This window comes from Parus major, chromosome Z (genome assembly GCF_001522545.3).
Source record: "Parus major isolate Abel chromosome Z, Parus_major1.1, whole genome shotgun sequence".
In the NCBI taxonomy this organism is placed as follows: domain Eukaryota; kingdom Metazoa; phylum Chordata; class Aves; order Passeriformes; family Paridae; genus Parus; species Parus major.
Genome location: NC_031799.1, coordinates 38301299 through 38324555, shown reverse-complemented (window position 1 = coordinate 38324555; position 23257 = coordinate 38301299). Strand labels below are relative to the sequence as shown.

At 36.1% G+C, this 23257-nt stretch overlaps 1 protein-coding gene across 9 annotated transcripts in view; it reads left to right on the top strand.

Moving 5' to 3' along the window:
• CDC14B (cell division cycle 14B) overlaps nucleotides 1-23257 on the top strand; it is a 52157-nt gene that overhangs the window by 27643 nt on the left and 1257 nt on the right. For 2 of the 9 annotated variants that reach the window (XM_019005237.2, XM_019005236.2), the window contains 3 exons: nucleotides 201-339; nucleotides 473-626; nucleotides 1392-1492. In XM_019005237.2, coding sequence (XP_018860782.1) covers nucleotides 201-339; nucleotides 473-626; nucleotides 1392-1492 — 394 coding nt within the window. Of the gene's footprint in view, nucleotides 1-200; nucleotides 340-472; nucleotides 627-1391; nucleotides 1493-3713; nucleotides 3813-3949; nucleotides 4096-10637; nucleotides 10755-13940; nucleotides 17239-18828; nucleotides 19062-23257 lie in introns of those variants that run through there. The other 7 variants (XR_001525405.3, XR_001525406.3, XM_015652772.3 and 4 more) reach the window with 7 other exon arrangements.

Below are 23257 nucleotides of genomic sequence, written 5' to 3'. Positions count from 1 at the left end.
TCACTCAAAAATATATGAACAGCATGTTAGTAGCCTTGTATATGAAGAAAAAGATTGAAGAGTAAGTTTCCCTTACCTTATTTGATAAGTAGAGGTTTGTTCTGATAAATTAGGCTGGTCCAAGTACTAGTGTCTGTAGTTACAGCAGATTCCAGATGAAGATGGATATATAAAAGAAGCCATTCTTTTATCTTACACAGCTGGTCTTGGACGAACTGGCACACTTATTGCTTGTTACATCATGAAGCACTATCGGATGACAGCTGCTGAAACTATTGCCTGGATCAGGATAAATAGACCTGGTTCTGTGATTGGACCACAACAGCACTTCCTGATGGAGTAAGTAGATTGAGTGTAAATTATTGCCAAAAATAAATCTAGATGTCTTTTCTTCTTCTTCTTCTGTTGTACACTTAACAATCTTCAGTGTTAATTTGTTGTATTTTGGGCCTTTTTTTCCATGTTATGATAGCAAACAGGCAGAACTTTGGACAGAAGGGGATATTTTCCGTGCAAAGTTGAAAGGAAACCATAAAATTGCTGTAACAAGAATTCTGTCAGGAGTAGATGATATTTCAATTAATAACACAAGAAACAGGAGAACCATCCAAAAGGACATTGAACTGGTAACCATCCAAATATTGTGCTCTTGTAAAAGTTGGAACTGTTGAGAATCTCTCAGGTTTTGAAAAAACCTGTGGGTACACTAAAACTTTGTTAATCAATTTTTTTTTTCTGTTCACCCTTTTTGTATAGAAGAATTTGGGGGGGAAAAACTAGGGACAGCAATTATGAAAAATGGAGTTTAGAACACAGGTGAAGTAGGAGCATCATCATGCTTTAGTCTTTTGTAGTTAGGTCAATAACAGAAAAAAAATTACCCACATTCTGCAATCAAAAATACTGATTTCATTTTGGATTGTCTGTTGCTTCATTGTGTGTATTTGAAGGGAGGGGATGAAGGGGTGAGGTTTTTTTCTCATTTTAATTTCTAAGTAATTGCAACTTCCGTAATACCTTTTAATGGTGCTTTTTGGAAAAGACAGTACTGCTGTTTTGAAAAGGCAAGTGAAGGAGGGAAATGCTGTATTTAGTGAAGAACATACTGTACCTAAGAAAAGATTTTATAATATATTGCCTCTAATGCTTTAAACATATTCAGACAATATTCTGATGCATGTAATTCATGACACCACTTAATGGTTTACAGCTTCAAAAGCAGCAAACAGGAAACTGGAAGGAGCAGAACTGTATTTATGCAAGTGAATTTCCTTTGACTTTATCCTGTTGAGATAATTCTAATTTTAAACTTTAAAATAAGGTTAATTCTTAAATATCGAAGTGTCTATATTTAATCTTGATTTATCCCTTTCCCTCCTCCACTTATCCAGTACAGTGATGATGATGAAACAAACTGTTTAACACAAGGGGATAAGCTTCGTGCTCTGAAAAGCAGAAGGCAAGCAAGAGCTCCAGCTGCATCTCCACTAGGGTAAGTCAGTTTCTGAATATATAAAATGCCAGAAACACTTTTATCCTCTTCTTCATGCATACTTCCCATTGCCCCCAAATATTTGTTATCAATGCTGCTTTTACTCCGTTGAAACAAACATTAGATTCACTATCTCTTTGAAGGCTTGGTGAATGCTGAGGAGGCAGACCAATTTGGTTGAAGAACTACATGACTGAATTTTTAGTTTTCTGCATAGTTTTTGATGCTGGTATTCAGCACTTTACAAGCTCCTATAGCACTTCTGGATGCTTTGCTTTTTATTTAATCACAAACAGTCCCTTTTCTGTGGTAGTATAAAAATGAGAGAATATGACAGTGGTTTTGTTTGATTGGCTCAAATAAGATACATGCTGGTGTTTGAAGTAGTCAGCTACTTAAAAAGAGTTGAAAGAAGGGTTTTTAGTTTCCTTTCATTTTCTTCTCCTTGGAAAAAAACTTTCCCCAAGTCCTGTGGCTTTGTGATAATGTCTGGTAGATCTGGAAGGTCGAGTAGTCACTGTTTCAGTAAACAAAGAAGTGCATTTCTGTCAGTGAAACTGGTAATCTCTTCATTTTAGGCAAGTCCTGAAACACCACCTGTAAAAAGACAGTTTGCATCTGTTGTAGCTTGTAGGAACTGTAGGTACGAAATCTTTCTATCTGCCCTTAAACTGCAAGAGAATGCAACACTTGCAAAACTTTGTTGGATCTCATTTGACTGCTAGGAAAGGAGTGGTGACCCCTGGCTGTCAGACTTCTGCAGATGACACATCACCAAAGTCACAGGCTGCAGTCAACTTGACTTTTGTTGTGTTGTCCTTCTGTAGGATATGATGCTGCTGCCTTTTTGGCATTTTTATTTTCTTTTTAATTCTTTTTTAAGATCACCACTGTCATCAGACTTTTAGAAAAAGTGAGAAGCATGTAGTAAAAATGTGCTGAAGGTAAAGGAATATATATTTGGAAACCTTCACACATTGCTATGTCTGATTTCTGCTTTTCTTTTAAATTACTGTCTTCTCTTCATGCTTATCATTTATACAGACAGCCATATAAGAAACAACATACTCAGAACAAAGACTGTGCCCAGCTGACATTTAAAAAATGCCAAAACACATCACCTCAGTTACCTCAAATAGCACAGTAAAAAACAACTACGTTGCAGATTCATTTCCAAGGCAGAGAACTGCCTTAGTTGTCAAGTACTTAATTGCCCCACATTTTCTGTATGTTCCATATGATGAATGTGGACTGTGTGGTAATCTATTCAGAACCATTGTCTTAATACCTTCTTAATACAAGACCTATCTATTATTAAAATATTATTTGGCTCATGAAATGTTATGCAACATGTCTGCTCTAATTAGCTGGTACTTGTATGGACTTAAAATAATTGACCTGGAGCTTATATCTGGTTTTTACATAGTGCATTGTTGCTCAAGGAATTTCAATTTACCTCTTTCTGTTCCCCTGAGTTATTTTTATGGTTTGCAACTTGTACTGAAAAAATTTGGTGAAAAATGTATGTGTAAATTCATAAATTTATTTGTGTTACTGTTGTTTTATTGCAAGGAATATTTGGCTCCCTTACATGAGTCAGAAGTTTTTTCTACTACAAGGGGTGTCTATCTCCTTCCTTTTTAGTTTAGTCTGGTAAAATAATTATTCTTGCAGTGAAGTTGCGCTAATTTCAAATTAATTTTGAAATTGTATCTAAGCAAACAAAAAGAAAATTCTAAATCTTCCAAGTAGTTGTATTTCCAAGGAAAAAAGAAGGGGGGTGGGAGGCCAAAGTAAGAGCACCAGAAGCTTGGACAGTTACAGTCTTTAAAACATGGAGGCATTATTTACTTTAAAGTCACAAGGGATTTCTACAGACTGTGTATTGAAGTTGGCTGTATAAATTCTTTATGCGCTGATGACTGGATGTTTTATGTGTTCTAAGAAGAAATATTAATTAATTAATCCTGTGGCAAAGGATTATGAATTGGCTTTTGGTTCTTACATGGAAAGGTAATACAACCCATCATCTACTTTTTTACATAAGTTGTTTGTTTCTGCAAACTTACCTGTCTCTGATGTAATGTTTTACTATCAGAATGTATGATTGTGAAGTAGGATGTGTGAATACAGGCTGATCCAACTGCTTTAGAGATGGCTGCAAGTGGTCAGAGATGTGTGCACTTATTTCCAAGAGTGATACAGACTTTCTTCGAAATAGGTGACTTTGGTGAGGATTTCAGAAGATTTGCTTTGATTCCAGCAGCTCATGGGTACTACACTGGCAGTTTATGGCTGTATGGATTGTTAGTCATAGAAAGTAAGAAATGCTTGGCAAAGTTTATAAAGCTTTTAGAGCCTCTTCCTTTTGAAGAACTTTAAACAAGCTAAAATGCACCAATAGCTTTTGCTTTTGATTATTTTTCATCTCTACCTCCCCCTCCAATCCCTTTTTAGATGGCTCCTAGCTATGCTGGTGTCTACACTGTGTAGCATTGTCATCTGGTGGATTGTTTGTGGCTCCCTTCTGCCCAGCCTGCTATTCTGTCTAGATGGTTTAAGAACATAGTAACCATCAGGATCCCCTGAAAGAGAGCCACTGTGTAAGTGTCCCATTCCATTTCTCTACAATAGCTCACACTTTCTGTCTACTGTGTCTCACAATTGCATGTTTTCATGTCATATTTCTTACTTGCTTTATTGCAAGAGTGAATTTCACTGCTCTGGCTTTGTTACATTCTTGTGTATATTTTTGTAGAATAATTGAGTGATTTTTATGGCTGGCTTGCAATATACAAAGGCAAAGAGCTCTTACAGTTAAAACAATTTTTAGTTTTGAAGCTTCTCTTCTCTGCAGATAAGCAAAAGTACGTAAGCAAAATTATCTGTAAGAAAGAAAAAGTACTGCTTTAAAATACGATCCTATCCTTTGCATATTGCAGATGCAGATGTTAGCTTGAATTTTACTTTGAAGTTCATGAACTTGTAAAGTAGGCTAGTTCCCCAACACATTCTTTTATTCCCATAAAATGTCAAGGATTAGATTCGTTAGAAATGTCAGTAGGTCTTTGTTTCTACGGAGAGATCAAATATTATATGCCATGGCATAAAACATGACTTCCTTTACCTTTTTGACAGAAGAGAAGATGGGTCAGGTTGCAGTGTTAGGACAATGCTCACTTGTTTACCCAGCCAGTCTGGTTTCATCATCCTTTGCTCATAATTATGTTTTCTAGAGCTTTAGGAGACTACTTATGTTCCTTTATTCTGTTACTTGGATTCAGCAGCTGAGAAAACATTAATAACATCAGTTCCTTGAGTTCAATTTCCACTCTTTCTTCACTTTCATCAGAGTAGCTGTATTGATTTCTGTGACTTGCTTCTACTTAAAAGGTGCAGTGTTTTCATCAAATGACAACTTACATCTTTTGGTCAAACAAAAATTCCAACAGCATGCAGAACTTGCCAGGAAATGCAAATGAATTTTTTTCCTTGTTTTTGAGTCTCCGTGGAGCTCTTCTGTCATCACCACTCTCAAAGCAGAATGGTTACTTTGGGTGAATGCTTGAAGCCTTGGTGCACTCAGATTAAAAAAATAGTCAGAAAGTCTTTTACTAAGTAAGAATAGGGATTCTCTCCTGACAGGTATGAAGGTTGAGATTTTCTGTCATCTTTACCTTTGGCCTTGCAACTTTTTGTCTGCACTTTTTAAAAAGCATGAAACTCTTTCTGCTAACCTACTGAATAACTATAGAATGAGAACTGGGAGACTTTGGACAGGTTTTTATTCAGTTAACCTTCACTGAGGTCAATTTAATATGTTATTTTTGAGAAAAAATTATAAAGAAGATCACTTTGGCTTAATTTTTCTCCCTAACTTTGTCAAATAAGATACTTGAGAAGCATTATTCTAAATAACATGAGATGTATGTTTTCTAAGTTTTACAGTGTATGAAGCATTATTTCTTTTCTCAGTGGTCTCTGAGTTAGACCTCAGGTTTCTGAGCACATACTAAAAAGCTAAACTTAAAGCACAGGTTAAAGAGGTGAAATAATCTGTGCTTTGTTTTGCTGTACTGTGCTGTAAGGTCAATTTCAGTCAACTGTCATCCTTTCTTTCTCTTACTGTGTGTGTGTTCTGTCAAAAAACTAGAATCACTTTTTCCTTGCTAGAGGAAAAAAGACTGTTTGATGTGATATGATGCAAGCAATTTGGTTATTCCCATTTGTTGTGAATTTCCAATTACTGGTGCTGCTGCTTGATTTTCAAGATTACAATCATACAATGTTGGTTTAAGTATACGGAGGGAAAACATTTAGGCTTTTCTTAAAAGCTTGCCTGACTTTCCATTCTGTGGCTAAAATCTCTTGTGTTTTAAGAGATCAAATTATCAGCAAGGATCATGGATCAATCTGGGCTGGCCTGGAAGTTGTGTTGGCTGGAGCCTTATATGCTGAGGAGTTATGAGTCACTTGTTGCCTGTTAATGACATGGAAGAGTGGTAGAGGTCTCAGGTATATTTTCTTAAAAATCATGAGGTGATTAAGGAGAAAGCAATATTGCACTTGACAGACCTTGTAAGACAGGTTGCCCAGAATGGTTGGCAAGACTAAAATGCCTTTTGCAGACAAAGACATGCATCTGTGTAACCTCTCTTTTCTTTATCTGTGCTTAGGATACTGCAAACACATATTTTAAAAAAAGCTTGTTGTGTGGCTTGATTTCTGTCCAATGTGTATTGTGCTGTTTGCAATTCAAGTTTTGTGGATTTTGTCTCAGGTTGTGGAGTTTGGGTTTTTGTGTCCTGGTGGTGTGCCTATGTTCCACCATGCACTGAGTTAAATGCTGAAAAAAAGTTGTGAGTTATTTAAAAGTTGCTGCTACTGATACAAACAGTGTTTCATTTAAACAACTTTTTATTTGTTTAAAGGTCAAGGTATTAGCTTGAATAAGAAAGTAATGAATAAACTAGTCTGCTATTTGTTGTATGTATTTAGGATCAGAGCTACCAAGTGATGTTTCCATTGTAAATGAACTGGAGATGAAAAATTCTTAGTATGTATGTTTAATAGTGTGATTATTACAACATCCTGTAGCCTGTGGTTTTAGGTGGTTTGTTTTTGGGTTTTTGGTTGGTTGGTTTGTTTGTTGGTTTGGTTTTGGTTTGTTGTTTTTTGGTGGTTTTATTGCTGGTGTTGGGGTTTGGTTTGGGGGGTTTTTGTGGTTTTTTGCTTTTTTTGGTTTTTGTAGGGTTTTTTGTTACTGTGTTTGGTTGTGGTGTTTTTCATTTTTATCATATTTCCATTGAGTTAGAAAACCTGTGTGTACATCAGATGTGTTTGCTGGCGTTTCTGAAAGTTGTATGACAATATTTTATGTCAACAGCTACAAAGCAGTAAGGTAGGTGTCCTGAGATCTTACACTTCTCTAAAATAGTTTTGGATATTTTTTTCATGCTGAAATTTTGGCAGGATTTCCTCTACCATGGCTTCATCTCACATCTGTTATAAAACCTATCTATTGAACCTGCTGTCAAGTGAGGCTGTTAGTCTAATTGTGTTAAACCCAAATCCCATACTTTAGTTTCTTCTCTCACCTTTAACATACATGCAGTAACATTCTAATGAAAGCTGTGATAGCACTGTTGCTGTTTCTCAGCTGACAGTTGTCAGGCTCAAAGGCAGTTCTGGGTGTTTATTTGTAACAACATGTCAGACAGCGGTGTAAATGGTACCTTGTCTGTTTTCCTTGAGGTGCTATCAGCCTTGAAAATCTAGAATTCTAGTCTGATTTGAAAATGTCTGTGTGATAATTTAGCAAGTGTTTTGTTCACAGTGATTTCAGTTATTCTTTACTGTAGAGTAGGCCAGTAAAGTTGCATGTATCTGAAGTGTAAAAATGACATATCGGCTGAAGAGCAGATGATGTTAAAGATTCTACCCTGCTCACAGCTGGCTCTGAGGTAAATATGGTAATGCTCTGTGGTAAATGCAGCAAACTTACAAGGATGTTTTTATGGTCATTTTGGCTTCATGGTAGCTATTTTTATTTTAAGTCACATTTCTATTTATAGCTTCTTTTATTTTCTTTCTTTGTTTTGAATGGATAAGATGAAATACTCTTTCAAGTAAAGGCTACCTTATGATACGTTGAAAAGATGAATATTTAAGTGTTTTTGCAAAGCGCTATCTTGATAATTCATAGTGCTTCACAGAGTCACAGAATGGATGATGTTGAAATAGACCACAGTGGGTCATCCAGTCCAAGCTCCCTGCTCAAGCAGAGTCATCCCAGAGCACATGGCACAGGACTGTGTCCAGACAGTTCTTGAATCTCCAGTGAGGGAGACTCCACGACCTCTCAGGACAATGTGTTCCAGCACCTGGTCACCTGCACAGTAAAGAAGTACAGGTGTTAAGTTCAGAAGTTCTTTACATTCAGGTGGAACTTCCTGTGCATCAGTTTGTGCCCAGTGCCTCTATTGTTTGGCACCACTGAGCAGAGCCTGGCTCTTGACACTCCCTTCAGATACTGACAGACATTGAAGAGGTCCCCTCAGTCGTTTCTTCTGGAGGCTGAACAGACGCAGCTCCCTCAGACTTCCCTCATAAGAGAGATGTCCAGTCCCCTCATCATCTTCATATCCTTCCACTGCACTCTGTCCTGCAGATCTGTGTCTCTCATGTGCTGAGGAGCTCAGAGCTGGACACAGCACTCCAGATGTGCCTCACCTGGGCTGAATAAAGGGGAAGGATCACCTCCCCTTACCTGCTGGCAATGCTCTTCCTGATGGTCCCCAGAACAGTAGTGGCCTTCTTGGCCACAAGGGCACACTGTTGGCTCATGTTTCAGTTCATGTTAGATAAGTATATGGGTTTAAGCCATGCACACTGACCAATTTTCTTTACTTCTGGTATCTATAAAAAATGTGTGTTTATGAAAGAAAGATTAAAAAGATCACATTCCAATAACTTCTGCTTTCTTTTATATGTATATTGCATGCATTTTATGCAGAAAAAGACCAAATGTATGTATTTAAGGAGAAAACATGATTTTTCCATATTTCTGGCTGCATGAGCACTACTTAACCAGTATGTGCTATGATTTGTTTCTGTTTCAGTGACTAAAGAGTATGAGGTTAAGCAGCCTTTGTGCTTTTCCATTCATTTCTAGGAGTTTCTATCAGACCAGATGAAAGGTATAATGCAAGTCTTATTTCACCACTGCTGTAATTTTTCGTGCTTGGTTGAAAGTGTGGTAGACTGAATTTGTTCATTCTGTATGATTACTGTGGCACTGAAGAAAGAATTTTAATATTAGAACCTGTTAAAACTATTTTACAATCACAATAGAAACCATAGCATAAGTTTTCAGGTTTTAAATGTTTTCACCTTGGGCATGCAAGGAAGACATTTTGAAAAATAAGAAATTATTTTTCAAATAATTTGTTCTATCTAAAGAAGTATGATATGAGGTTGAAGGTATCTGGGGGTGGCTTTTTCTGCCTCCTGTGAAAGCAATTCCTTCAGCTTTGAATGTCCTGTGTTTACAGTAGAATTTGCATTGCATTTTGGTAGTACTTGTCATAGAAACCTTGAATCTTATCCCAGGGCAACTGGCAGTTTTGTTTGAACATTTGCAAATCGAGTGACAATAATTTGCAAAGCTGAACTATTAAGAGAGGTTTTTTTTCAAGTACAAAAAATACTTGAAATTTGTGGTTATTTAATCATTTGTTTGCTAATCAAGAAGTGTATAGTAAAAATAACATTGCTGATCAGTTTTACTATATAAAGAATATATTTTAGATGAAATTGTTATCTCAAATGCATATTCTAATTCTGAAATCAAGCCAATATAAAACAATGAAAACATTGGAGGTTTTTTCCATTTCTGTTTCTGGTGAGTATGTTACATGAATATATAAACGTGTATTTTCTCCCCAAATATTCATTCCTCTTCACTTTTGCTCCAAAAGTTAGCGTTAAGAATTCATATATAGCATTCTGTGAAAGCAGTTTCTTCAGAGTACTAAGCGACCAGACTGTAACTCACACAATTTAATGAAGGTTTTGATTTCCAGTCTGATGTAATCTGCTCATACGACTGGACTGAATGAAGCCACTGAAAATTAAGGGTCTGATAACAGCAGGAGAATAAAGAGTAGTAGCTAAGTTACTCTTAGGTCAGAATCTCTAAAATGGTGCATACTTTCATAGGTGGAACCTTGCACAGATAGAAGAGAAAACAGATGTATAAAATGAAGCATATAGATAGATATCCATGGACTTCATTGACCAGTTGTCACATTCTGTCTGCATAGTATCATAATTTCACTACAGGCATATAGGAAAAGACTTCATTTTCTTGTGAACCAGTTGTCTGGTGGATAAAAATAGTTGTTTGCATTTCACAATCTGGATTTTTTTTTTTTTTATGTAAACAGCACTAGGATTTATCTGCCTGTTTAAGAAGTAGTTAATATATTGCATTAGATTCTTTTAGAGAAGAATTTGAGCACAACCAGCATATAAAGCTGAGTTTTGAATATTTCAAATGCATGAATTCCCTCTAAGAGCAAAATGCTAATATTTGCAATGATTTTCTTATTTGAAGGGGATATCTCATGGTTAATTGAAGGAGATTAAGCTTAGATCTTCACAAACTGAATTACTTGGGGTTTGTTCTGAATTTATTCTGTATATTCTATGTCAGTCTGGAAAATAATGTTTGTTTTTGTTGCATACTTCAGATTTTAACGCTGATTTTTTGGTTTTGGGGTTTTTTTTTTGTAATTTGTGGCGTAATTTAAAATGCTGGTTTGGGTATTTTTGTCTTCCAAATACCTAATGCAAAATTCAAAACTATTAATTTGATCAATTCTTTCCAAGCAAAAAAAGCCCAAGAAAACCAACTAGCAAAGCAAATCGGTATGCTCCTAATAAAAATAACTCACATTACCCTAATTATAACAGGGATATTAGGAAAGAGGAGGATGTTTCAGGCAGATGAGCTTGCTTTGTGGAAGGATTTGTGAGAAGCCAGCTGATACTTGTTTGCCCTATTGCAACTGTAACACCCTACTTTCAGTGGTTTTAGAAAGTTTCCAATTATATAATCTTTCTTTTTTCCTACTCTTTACAGAGTAACTCTGCATTCCAGTGTTCAGAAAAATAAAACCTCTGAACCTAGCATTTCTGACAGTACAGACATTACTAAAAGAACTACCAGGTCTGCTGCAAGAAAAAACAGTTTAAAAAGGTGAGAGTTACCCTCATTACAGATCCTGTAACCGTTTTCTAGGCAAATACATTGAGCTGTTGTATCCACTGCTGGCAGGAGCTTTGCCATAGTTCGGCTCCTTCTCCTGGCAGTGGAAAGTGAGAAACAATTACATGGTTTGTGTCGTGTACTGAAAATATCTGGAACCTGACATCTTAGGTAGTTTATTTATGTTGCTCAGTCTTCCAAGTTTGAGAATTTTATGTAGGAATTCCTAATGAGAGTGAGAATTACTGAAGATGAGGGATTCTGGTAACATGATGAAACCCTTCTGCCTGGAGTAAAAGGTGGAAAAATTCCTCACTGCATTAAGTCAAACACTAGTAAATGCATGAAGTCAAAACTATGAAAAATTCAATAGACAACTGAAATGCAGTGGTTGTGGAAAGGTGAAATGTATAAAAAGCTTATGTATACTGGTATGAGTTTGTTTTTTTTTTTTTTACTGAGACCATGACTGATAATCTGAACTAAACCTGTTTGATAAAGCTTAATGAAATTCTAAATTCTAATGGCTTTATGCAAGACTGAAAATGCCTTTTGGCCCAGAAGCATATGGCCAGACTACTGCTATGTATCTTTGTCTATGCATGTGATCACACCCCTCTGTGGCAACTCTCCAGGTCATTAAAAGATGAGCCTGAGAGCATAGTTTAAAACAATATCCAGACAATTTCCATTGTTTGCAATTTACTGGAATTTGTCTTAAACTCTTAAATTAAAAAAAAATTTCAAATGGTTCTGTCAGGTGCTGAAGCGATTTTGACTGGAAAGAGTAAAAGATGGCACATAAGTACTTCCTATGTTATGTGGCTAGATTTATAAATATCACTGAAAATTTAAGTTGTTTTGCAGCTTTTTCCTCACAGAGTTCATCTTTCTTCATTCTGTTACCTTGAAGGTAATGAAGTTATGAAAAATTTGCTCTGTTAATCAGTGGAAATAGTCAGTAGACTGCAGTAAATTCTATTCAGAGAATTGTTAGTTGTGACTTTGTTTTGATTTATTGAACAACATATTAAAAAATAATATCTTTTTTTCTCCATTTTGCCTGATTTTCACCACATCAGTTTTGGTCAAATAGAATTGTTGGGATTCTGCCTGCTGTTTTAATTCTTCATGCTTCTCCTTGTTTTAACCTAACCTGCTGGCAGCATTTTGTAGCTGCATTCATGCATGTGTGTAATCTGAAAAGAAATTTTCAGTTCCTGGAAATCATTTCTCCAAGCTGACCTTTGTTTTGTGTGAGATGTGAATACCTTTCCTTAGGAGAAAACAGCATCCCTAAAATAGAGTTCACAGAAGATTTCATTAATTTCTTAAGAAGTCCTTTAGGTGTAGTGCCAGATTTACGATTCTGAAGGCCAAGGACCAGGTGGATCTCAAACTTCACAAATTACTTCCTTCATATTTTAATGGATTTTTTTAAAACTTCTACCCCAAATACTTCACCATATACCGTTTCTTTTCTTCTGACTTTGGAGGTCTGAAAAGTTCAGTTACATTTACATTTCCATTCAATAATCAAATTTGTCCTTTTTCTGTCACAGTTATGTAGTTCTTAATTGTCTTATAACCTGAGAGGGCTAACTGTGTGCTGGTCCCTCTGAAGGGTGTTTTGGTATGATCAAATAATTTTAATGGATCTAGAATGCCGTACTTTGTTGTTAGTCTTGTAGGTGTCTTTTTATTTTTCCTATAGCATTTTTTAAGCATGCTTTTTCATTTAATTTCTTGAAGTATGAGCAGTTTGCATTACTTCATAGTGCTCAGATTCATTGAACTTAATCCAGATCAAGTGGATTGCAGGGTGAAGAATAATTATTTCTACAATATTGACATCCTGCCCTAACCAACATCTGTCTTTGTCAAGACTTAATTTACTTCACTGAACTTCTGACATTACTGTGTATCCTTATTCTTTCATTTTCTTTCTGATACATTCCAGTGGAAAAATGTTGCACCATTTTTACATCAATCTCATTTTCTGCTTTATGTCACTTTGGTCAATTCTTTCTGTATGTGAAACACGCTTGTGACCCATCCTAATGCAGTATAATCTGCAGAGCTAGGGAATTCATTTGCCACTTCATCTTCAGACTGTTAGAGACATTACCATGGATTGTCTCCAGAATGATTTTTCGGCCAAAACAGCTATTTACAGCTAAAACACTTTTCTGGCTTTTTAAAGAAAGTGCAGGGAATTTCAATTCCATCTATAACACTCACTGCATTTCCTTTGTGGAACATCTTTAGACATCAGCTGCCTTCTACAAAAGAAAGTACTGATGGATGTAACATATAACTTGTGATTGAAATAATACTGTTTTTGAACTGCAGGAAATGACATTGCTAGCCTGTAACACACAGTCTCTCTGTGGATGCCCTTATTTCTCTAGTTAAGACATCTTCCTTGTAAATTTGCCAGTTACCAAGAAGTTCTTGTCTGTATTTTAACAAGGTGAACACATCCAAACCAGCGGAGTCATAAGACACAAGTTAAATGGTCTTTTCCATGTTACCACACAGAACAGAATTAAAATTAAATTTATAGTAAGTAGTTTAGATTTTAGAAATTAAATCTTGAGTGGTAAAGGCATTTTGATGGGTAGAGGTGCTTAAAGGAATGCAATTAAAGTTATTACAAAAATTATAATGGAGAGTATAGAGGAATATCACAAAAGCTAACGAAGAGGAACACACTTTAAAAATCTCATATGCCTTTTCTTTGCCAGATATTACAAAGCAGCCTTCTTGTTCAAATACTTAAGAACTACCTGCATCATTTCAGAACTTTTCTATATATAATCTAAACCTAGCTTTAAAAAAATGTGTTTCTGTCCTATTCTTCCTACTTTTCCTATGCTCTGATACCTCAGAGGGAGAAGAAGAAAAGGAATGCTTTACACAAATGCACTTAATGAAATTATGGTATTTTGAATCCCCTTTTGCATTTCTATATGGAACAAAATTTTCTTTGTATTGTCTGTGATCAGACTAGTCTATGCATTCTTGACAATCAGTATTACTGTGTTATTAAATGCAGTGATTTTACTTTTTGTTTCTTTCTTTGAAGTACTATTTGCTCATTTTACCTTGCCAGAAATGCTTGCTTTTACTGAGTAATCTTTAACTTTTTCCCTCAAATATGTTTTATTTCAACAGCCAATCCGTCACAAAGACTAGAACAGTATTGCGTTGAATTTTGAATAAGCCACCAGTCTTGAAGAGGATATTCAGGAGTGAAGGGGATATAGAAGGGACTTGATGCAATTCAAGGAAGATCACTTTGGCTGTATTTTTCAGCAAAAAATGAAATAGAACAACCTCTTTCTTGCCTGTAGAATAAAATGAACTGTCAACATGTTTGGTAGACCTTTTTCTACCGTCCTAACACTTTCTCAAAACGAAACAAAATCTACATACATTCAGACTCAGGTGTAAATATTTTAAGCTCTCTATTATAAAGAGGGCTTGCCAGTATGTATGATGCATGTGTATGAATTGTGATGGCAATCACTTAGCTGCTGACCACCAGATGGTGGGAGCTTTTAAGTATATAAATCTGTGTTCTGCATTCAGACTGGGCTTAAGTCTTCACTTGAGTCTGAGAATCAACCACAAAAGCTTTTTTTTCTAACAGTATTGGTACTCTCCTGTGTTGATTGGCTGTTCTTTCTTACTTTGTATGAAGTTTTTTATGAAGCTGCAGTATTGAGTACACAATGTAACTATTGTCCACCAAAGAGTGCTTTATTGTCAAAGGTTGTGTGGTTTATTTAGGAAAAAATAATTGTGACTGATTAACTTGTTTGTAATAGTGACAGCTTTTTAGTTGTTCACAACCAATTGCTCTTTGAAATAGTCATAACTGCTTTAAATCTGGTATGATTTTAAAGAGGGGGGAAACACTACCATTTAAAGCAGTGCTGCCATATTGAAATGTCATTGCTGTTTCTTTTCCTGTCAAGTCCTTTAGGTGAAACTTTAAATTACTATATATGAAAGGTAAGAATTCTCCCCAGATTTGATTGGTACACCTGGTAACCTGGACAGTGCTGGTTTTTTACTTTGTGACAGTTAAAGAATGCAGCACACATAAAAAAGGGAAAATAAGGGTGCCATACAACTGAGGTAGTAGAATTCAGAGGCAGGTAAAAATTTTGACAGCTAATGCTTTAAGAACTACAATTTGCCTCTGTTAAAAAGCAGTGTAATTTTTAGAGGAATCTGCTTGAGACTGAAATTTTCATTCCCTATAGGACTACAGTGTTATTTTTTTTCCTACTACTTTTCACATTATGACATTTCAAAAGTGATGTACCCTTGTCCACCAGCTGATGGTTATAGCTGCATATCCCTCAGATGAGGGCTGTTACCACATAGCCTTAAATATAAATCAGTTATTTGTTGGTTTAATAACTCTTACAATAGAAAGCAGAAGAAATGGAGAAATCTGAAATGTTAGTATTGGAATAATTGAAGTTTTTAAAGATGCATATTATCTCTGTGAGAGAGGGAAATTTATTTCAATGAATGTAGATCTGCAGTGACTAGTTTTAATCCACATCCTTTTAAATAGATACTAAGCTTCCTGTTAGGCTGATGACTTTTGAGTGCCAGTATGAATATCACACAGTGGTTTTAAAACATTTGAATCATGAACTGTAGAGGAAACAGGATGTGAAATGTAAGCAAGCTTACAGGTAACATCCATGTGCTTAGCTAGACAAAAATCTGCAAATATGAATACAAATTAAAAAGAAAAGGTTTAATGCAAAATAAAGGATCATTGAAGGCTCAGACCGAAAATATCTTTTTTGTTTTCTTCTTAAACTTCCCTTTTCACCCCCTTTTCTTGTAGCTAAAAAGCTTCTAAAAGAGAGGGACTGATCATCCTGATAAGGCAATTAAAATTCCTTAGGGTTTGAATGGGATTGGTTGATTTGGTTTGGGTGGGAGGTTATTTGGTTTTTTGGGGGTTGTTGCAGTTTAGAGGTTTTTGGGTTTGGTTTGTTTGGTCAGGGTTTTTTAGTCGGGGTTGTGTGGTTCAGGTTGGTTTTCTTGGTTGGGTGGCTTTTTTAGTTAGGTAGTTCTGCAAAAGCTTACGTACAGGCAACCACAGTAGTAGGTTTGTTGTGCAAACATGAATCTGCTCATTTTTGAACAAAATTCTCATCTTGGAAGGCAAAACGGATGCAAATTGTGAAGTGAGAATCAGAATAAAGATTCAGTAGTATTTTCTGTGTTTGGCTTTGCCCTTCTCTCAGCTGAGCTGCATGTTTTAGCATCCTTTTTTTAAGTTAAAAATAATTTGTCTCCATCTCACACCTTCCAAATTCCAAATCAAAATTTGCCTCATTTAAAGTAACTAGCAGAGTCATTAGCACTTCTAGGTTTATAATGTTAGTGCCTAACAATAGCATAATGTTAGTCCACAAAAAATAGCAACTCTAGCTAAACCAAAACTGCATGTTTGGCATCAGTGTGTTTCAGGATACCCCATCCACAACACAGTACCTTGGTGAAAAACACATAAATGTCAAAGGGATATTACATTTTAACTTTCGAAACAGCCTTTTATGGAAAATTAACCCATTACCTCATTGTGCCCCCCCAATTGTACTGTTTAGTTTGTTACAAACTTTCATTACCTTGTATAATATTTTTAACGTACCATACCAGAGGTGTTTTAGGTAAAAGAATGAAGAGTGGGCATGGATGAGGAAGTCTTTGGTTTCTAGATTTTTTCTGAATTGTGAATTATTACATGCCAAAATTGAACATCTTGTGGTAGTTACATCACCTTTGTACAACAGAAGTTGTTTCTACTGTCAGCAGTTAGGAGATTCTGCTTAGAAATTCTCTTTCAAATGTGACAGATGGATTCCCCCTCAATCTATTAACTCAAAATACACTACATGATCAAAAGCTGTAATATCTTGGGTGAAATTTCTACTTTGTATTACAGCATCAAAAACACTCAGATGTTAACCTAGACCCTGTCTTTTTGCCTCAGTATGACAGTAGAGGAAGCACTGCTGATTTAAAACAATAAGAGATGATAGAAAAAAACAATACAAAACATACATGTGATGTTCAGCAGTTTGTTGCACTGCAGTTTTTATATTAATTGTTTGCAGACTGTCATATGTCATATATAAACATGGGTAAACACAGACTATCAAGGTCTAAAAGTTTTTGACTAATCAGTACTGTTCATCCTGATTATTTTTAAACTGTATATTTCTAATCATATTTTTTTAACTAGGATTGACAGAATGAAAGTTTATTTTGCTGAAGGTATTTTTAAGATAAAACTTCATATTATCTTGTAATATTAATTAGTTCAATATGCATTTCTGTGTCATTTGAAAATACTGCAGACTGCATTTTATAGAAAATACTGAATAGTGAGAAGTGTAAACATGAATTGTGTAAAATTAAAAATAATCAGAAGGGTTTTTTTCTGTTTTATTTCCAGTATGATCACAAAGCCATCTGTACCAGACTGACTTTTATGTGCACTGAAAAAAACACAACACACTCAGCTGCCTAAAAACCTTTTAATTAAAGCAGATTCTTAAAACACATTTTTAAAATTTAAAAAATAGATACTTTCTGGCTCTACATTTCTGGGAACTCACATTGGAAAACAGTACACATATTTGAATTGTTGGGATACTGTTACACAGTGAAAAAAGCACAGTAAGACAGAGCAGTGTGGTTTTAGTGATTATTTCTCCTTCCTCTATGATTATATAGTATTAATTTTTAGAAACAGGCTTAAATACTATATGCTTTGTTGCTTACCATGACAGTGAAGACCTCCCAAAATAATGGAATCTTTAGGAACACTGATTTTTGCACAAGCACTGGTGAGGGCCCTAGCTTAGTCTTTTAAAAAATACCAAAAAGCAAAAAATAGTGACGAATTGAAAAACTTATCGCACTTACCTTACCTATATTAGAAAACACAGAATTCGCACACACCAAGCAGAGCCAGTTTGACAAGCAAGTAAACTTCTGCTTGCCTCAAAGATAGTTTGATATTTGGAAAATCTGTGTTCTTCTGTTGTAAGGCAACCTTTCCAAATTTACATGAATGTTTAAGCACCTTTTCCTGACAAACAAGCTGCCTGATGAAGAGTGAACAATGGGTTCTGACTGGGAGAACACTAATTTATGCATGTGATGCCCACAGGAAAACACAATTAACCCCTATCACATCATTAGCAGTTTTAGGAGCACTGGCACTGGGCAGGGGAGTGCAGAGGACTAAATCCCACAGAGAAAAATTGCGCAGGGGCCTGAGACAATTCCACTGAGAAGTTAATGTTCTGCAAGAATAATCTGTTCACAGTAGTTCTGAGTAACTTCAGTTTCGGTCTATTTAGCCTCCTTTGCAATCCAGTTTCTACATTGCTTATGTAAGAGTAGACAAAAACGTGCTATAGCAAAAAGGATAAACTGTTATACATGAAATCTGAATCTGGTTTTATAGAGAACCTATGCTTTAAACCTACCTTACCAAGGGTTTGTTGAGGAAGAGATGTTTTTTACCTGCACTCCTGGTTTTAGGGTTGGTTTCGTATGGATGTGACTAATAAGTCCTAAATATGGAATAAAGCAAAGAGAACACAGACAAGGGTGATGTGCTTTGGAAGCTCAGTGAGTGATGGACCAAAGCAGTTGCAAAGATGACTTTATCTCAACTCAAAGGGAACATAGGGTGGCCTTTATTTTGAACAAATGACTGTCAAGGTTTGAGTGGATCAACCAGTACTTCCTTAGTAAGAATAAAGACCAGGCCACTATGGGGAGAAGGATTATGTATGAATATATAAAAGCCAGACAACTGCCATAAGAATATCAAAGTGAGCAATGGGCTTCAACTGATCAACCCTCCCATTCCTTCTTGACACCTGGGGACACCTGACATGGTGACAACAAGGATGTCTTTCATAGGGACCAGTAAAGGGAGTTGAATTGTGATTGATCTGTGTACTGCAATTGCTACATTAAAAATAATACCATGTTTTTGTGTTTTCAGTACACTTTATGTCATTCTAAACCAGAAATGCCACATGACATGAACCATCTTCAAGTAAGTAAATCTGGTATTAAATATGACACCCTCCATCCATGGGGCATTTCCAAGAGCCTTGTCAAGTGTTGGACCATCACAAAAGGGATGGGAGAAGGCAGCTAGAAAGTCTGTCCTTTAAACAACTCCATTCCTGGTCCGTGTCCTCCCTATCAAAATCTGTCCTAGTTCACAAGGCTGAAAGAGTCCAGACAGGCCAAGCAGCCACTGGTGTTTTTGATCCCTCAATTCAGCATGTGGTACCCCTGCTGCATAAGAGCATAGCACCAATGAAAAGCTCTTCTGTGTCACTAGCACCTCCAACTCCCAGCTTTTCCAACCATGCCAGTTGCTGCTGCTCAGTTCCAGCACTAACAGGATAAAGTGGCAAACCCTAAAGTCCTTGTACCCTGACAGCACAATGGAAATAGGCCCTTGGCATCAGCTATTACAAATGCAAGAAAATCCAGAGTGCGATGCCAACAGCAGGAGGGTAAATAATGAAACATCTCTTCTTACCCTTGTGAGCTTGCTTTTGCCTCTGTCAGTGCTTCGATGCCAATCTTTTAAGATGACAGAATAATTCCATTGTTTTCTACTCAGTGGAAGGGCTCAGCCTCCTCATTATCCCTCCTTCAAACACAGCTTTTCTCTAGACCTCCTTGCATTTCTTCCTGAGTTCATGTTCTGCTATTATTGATCATTTCCCAAAATGGCATGCTCACTGAACTGAATCTCTAGGCAGTACTTACAACATGTATTTGTCCTGCTTTCATGCTTTTAGGTGCATCGTTTTACACCAGCATCATACCTATTGTAAAGTGAACTGCTGTTAAAGGTTGATTTTTTTTTTTTTTTTTTTTTTGAGTTCTATCTCTTCCTCCCACTGATCAGGCCTTTCCAGCCTCTGGTCTTCTTTCACTCTGGTGGCAGTTTCATTAAAAAGATTACTAGGTTTTACTTCTCCCACAATAGCTTCTAAGGTTCCAAGTCTTTGCTAGAGCCAGCAAAAACTCTGAAAAGAAGCACTCAATCCATAAGCAACAGAAATATAACCAAACAAGTAACAAATACAGAATTCCTGGATCGGAGTATGTCAGCTTATTATTCTCTTCTGGCATGAGGAAAAAAAAATTGTATCTTGCTGTTATTTTTATGTTTTGGCAGAGCTATCCTGCTGATTCAACTACAGAACAAATTCACAGTACACAGAAGTCAGCATCTTTCATTCAAACATACTGTACAAATCTTGACAGAGGAACTGCTATTGCTAAAAGCAAGCAACAGCTTATTGAGACCTGCTAACTAGCCGTAAAACATCATAGAGACAACATAACACAGATTATGAAGTCACACTAGTTTTACTAGTAACTAGTTACCTGAACAGGGAGATCAGAAACTTAATTTATTTAAGGCTGGAACATCTCCAACGTAACACTATCATTAAATGTGATGCAGTATCTAAGGCTGCACTGAAGACACAGCTATCTGCAACACTTGTATCACAAATTTTAAAAGGCATTTGTTTTCAGAGAATTAAAACACCAGAAAAAAAAAAAAGTATTTCAAGTTAAATTCTAAGTAACACAGCCAAAGTGTAACAATTGTTACTTCTTCCAAAGACCGAAGGCTGCCCCCCTTCAAGCACGAACTGTTCAGTACTTGCTCAATATACACTACTCAGAGAGAACAACCTTTGATTTCATGCCCATTATTCACCAATTGAAGTGTATTTTTTATGCAAAGATAATCATGTTTCATGTTCAATTATTGATCCACTGATAATGAGTCAGCACAGTATTACTTCCAACACTGCATATATATGTATATGTGTACATACACACATATATTCAGTTTTTTATATGAATGTGTGTGTATGTGCCTGTGACAGCTCTGGGAAAAAAGTAAGGAAAGTTATGTGAAAATTATGTAATACAGGATTAAGAATAATCTTAATGGCATAAGCATACTAGAGGTATAAATTTTGCAATTGGGCACAAAGCACACAAGGCCTGTTTCTATACCAAAAAATTCAGTAACCAGCTGAAAGCTCATTTCCTATAGGCTCAAATGCCCAATTTGCCTACTTATCAACTCAGGGATTTTTACTTCTGAGTCTTTAATCATTCTTTGGTATTCTTATCTTAAGCACAGACATTTCTCTCCTCTAACTTGAAAAGGCACTTTCATATTAATATATGCTTGCCAATCCTAAACCATAGTACTGCATATGATTCAACTGAACTACATAGTGTCAAGACTATCATACACAAATGACAGTCATGGAGAGAGGTGAATTCCTTTCTTTGCAAACTTACTGTGACTTGCATGAATCTAAAATTTCAACCTGAAATGTAGCAGTTTTTCCTAGGCCATTCACTACATTAACCCAAAGAGTAACTGGTAGTAGTGCATTAAAGAATAACATGACTAAGATCTGCAACACAATTTAATCTCTTTTTAATATGCATGCCATGTTCTACTAGCGTGTGTGTTTACACCTGCTGCCAACTGCTTTACATGAAGCAGTAAAAGCTACACCAGGAGTGACAGCAGCAAATCTGTACTTAACAGATACAGCTATTTTGGTATCTGAAATATGACAGATGACAGAGATTTACAGCTCCGTTAACACAGCTAGGCAAAGAAATTGCATCACTGTCATCACTTAAAATTAATAATTTCTTTTCTACACTTGGATATACCATCTACTAGAGAAACTCTTAAGCCATATATTCAGGTCTGACAGACTGAAAAATAAAATTGTCACACATAGGTGCTCCAAGAAACTTGTGGTTTAAGCAGTAATCAATTACACAAAATCTCATTCTTACAAAGTTTTGGATTGGATGGGTTGTATTTTTTAGTTTTGGTTGGTTAGTTTGTTGTAGTTTTAATTGAACAGTCTTGTAACCAGCCTTTTTTTCCTTTTAACCAAGAGTTTAATAATCTGCTGATCAAAAGAGGATTATACAGATAGATTTTTCACAAGTCCTTTTAAAGCATTCCCCAAAAGACCTATTTGTCGTTCTGTTTTGAAAGGCAGATCAGTTTAGAGGAATTAACAGTAACTTTGCAACAGCAGGAAGGAGATTGAAAAATAAAGCAATTCTCTCAGCCTTCCCAGAGAACAGTCAGAACTAAACTGAATGCATCACAGCAGATTGAGCCCAGTAGTACAGCACAGCAAAGATACAAATTTTTAGTAGAAAAAAGGAAGGGTTACATATAAGTATATGAACACTTTCCTTAGCTAGAAGAGGTCTTAGTAGAATAGAAGGCTACATTCAAAACATGATGGGAAATAGAAGGAAGCCCTGCAAAGAAGCTCTCCACATCTCTATGCATACACTCACCCCAGCAAGTAAAAATAGAAATAAATATTCAGACACATTCTTCCCTGTCCAGTGGGAAAATGGGAACAAGAAGGGAAGAACAAGTGAAAGATTCCAAGACCCCACAAATAAAATCACTTCTATTCCACATTGATTAAATTGCCATTTTTGGAAGAAATAAACAACACCTGTAAAATGGGCAGCATCAGGTAAATCTTAAACTGCAATCATTTCAAATTACTTATTTGTGACTACAAAGTGTGAAGTAGTCGTGCATTATTTCATCCAGTTCAGTTACTCAAAATAGCAGCAGCATGGGTTCCTCTAACACCAGCACTTGGCTTTTGGATGTTCTTCCTACTCTGCTGCAAGTCAGAGCATCTCCGTGTGCCACTACGATAAACTTGCAGAATACAAAATCTCATGTTATAGAAAATTGTCATGTAAGTAATTTAACAATGTAAAAAAAAATCCTCTGGGCTGAGCTACTCTGCTGACCATCTGTTTGGAGCAATTAGAAAAGAGTCATTCTAGGATGACTACATCCTATTTGAGTAAAGCCTTATTAGTAAGAAAGCTCTTTTAAGAATGTGAGTACTCTTAAAGTTTACTCCAAAGCAAAATTTTCTTTTCTTCTAAGTGTCATCCACTATTTGATCTCAGAGACTGCTTAGAAGTAGGCACAGAACTGGGAAAGTGAAAGGTTTATAGTCATCTGCTTTCCCAGTAAATTGAAAAATGTGTTCAAGTTGAGCAGGCATTTGAAGACTCCTTTGAGGCTGACAGCTACTTCCAAAAGGTCCAGTGTGCTTGTGCTCTCATTGCTTTCTTCATCACCTCTGGCACCATTTTCTTGTTTCTCTCAGATCCCCCAGAATGACTCTCAGTGTCCCCTTGGACAGTAAACAGAAAATCTGGCTCAAGTATGTTAAAGCTGCAATGAAAGAACATTGCACCTCATCCCCATCATCACAAATTTCTTGATAAGGCATGAAACATTTTAGTTGCCCCTGCTGAAATTAAAAGCTCTCTTATTAATACAGTTCTGTCTTTAGATCAAT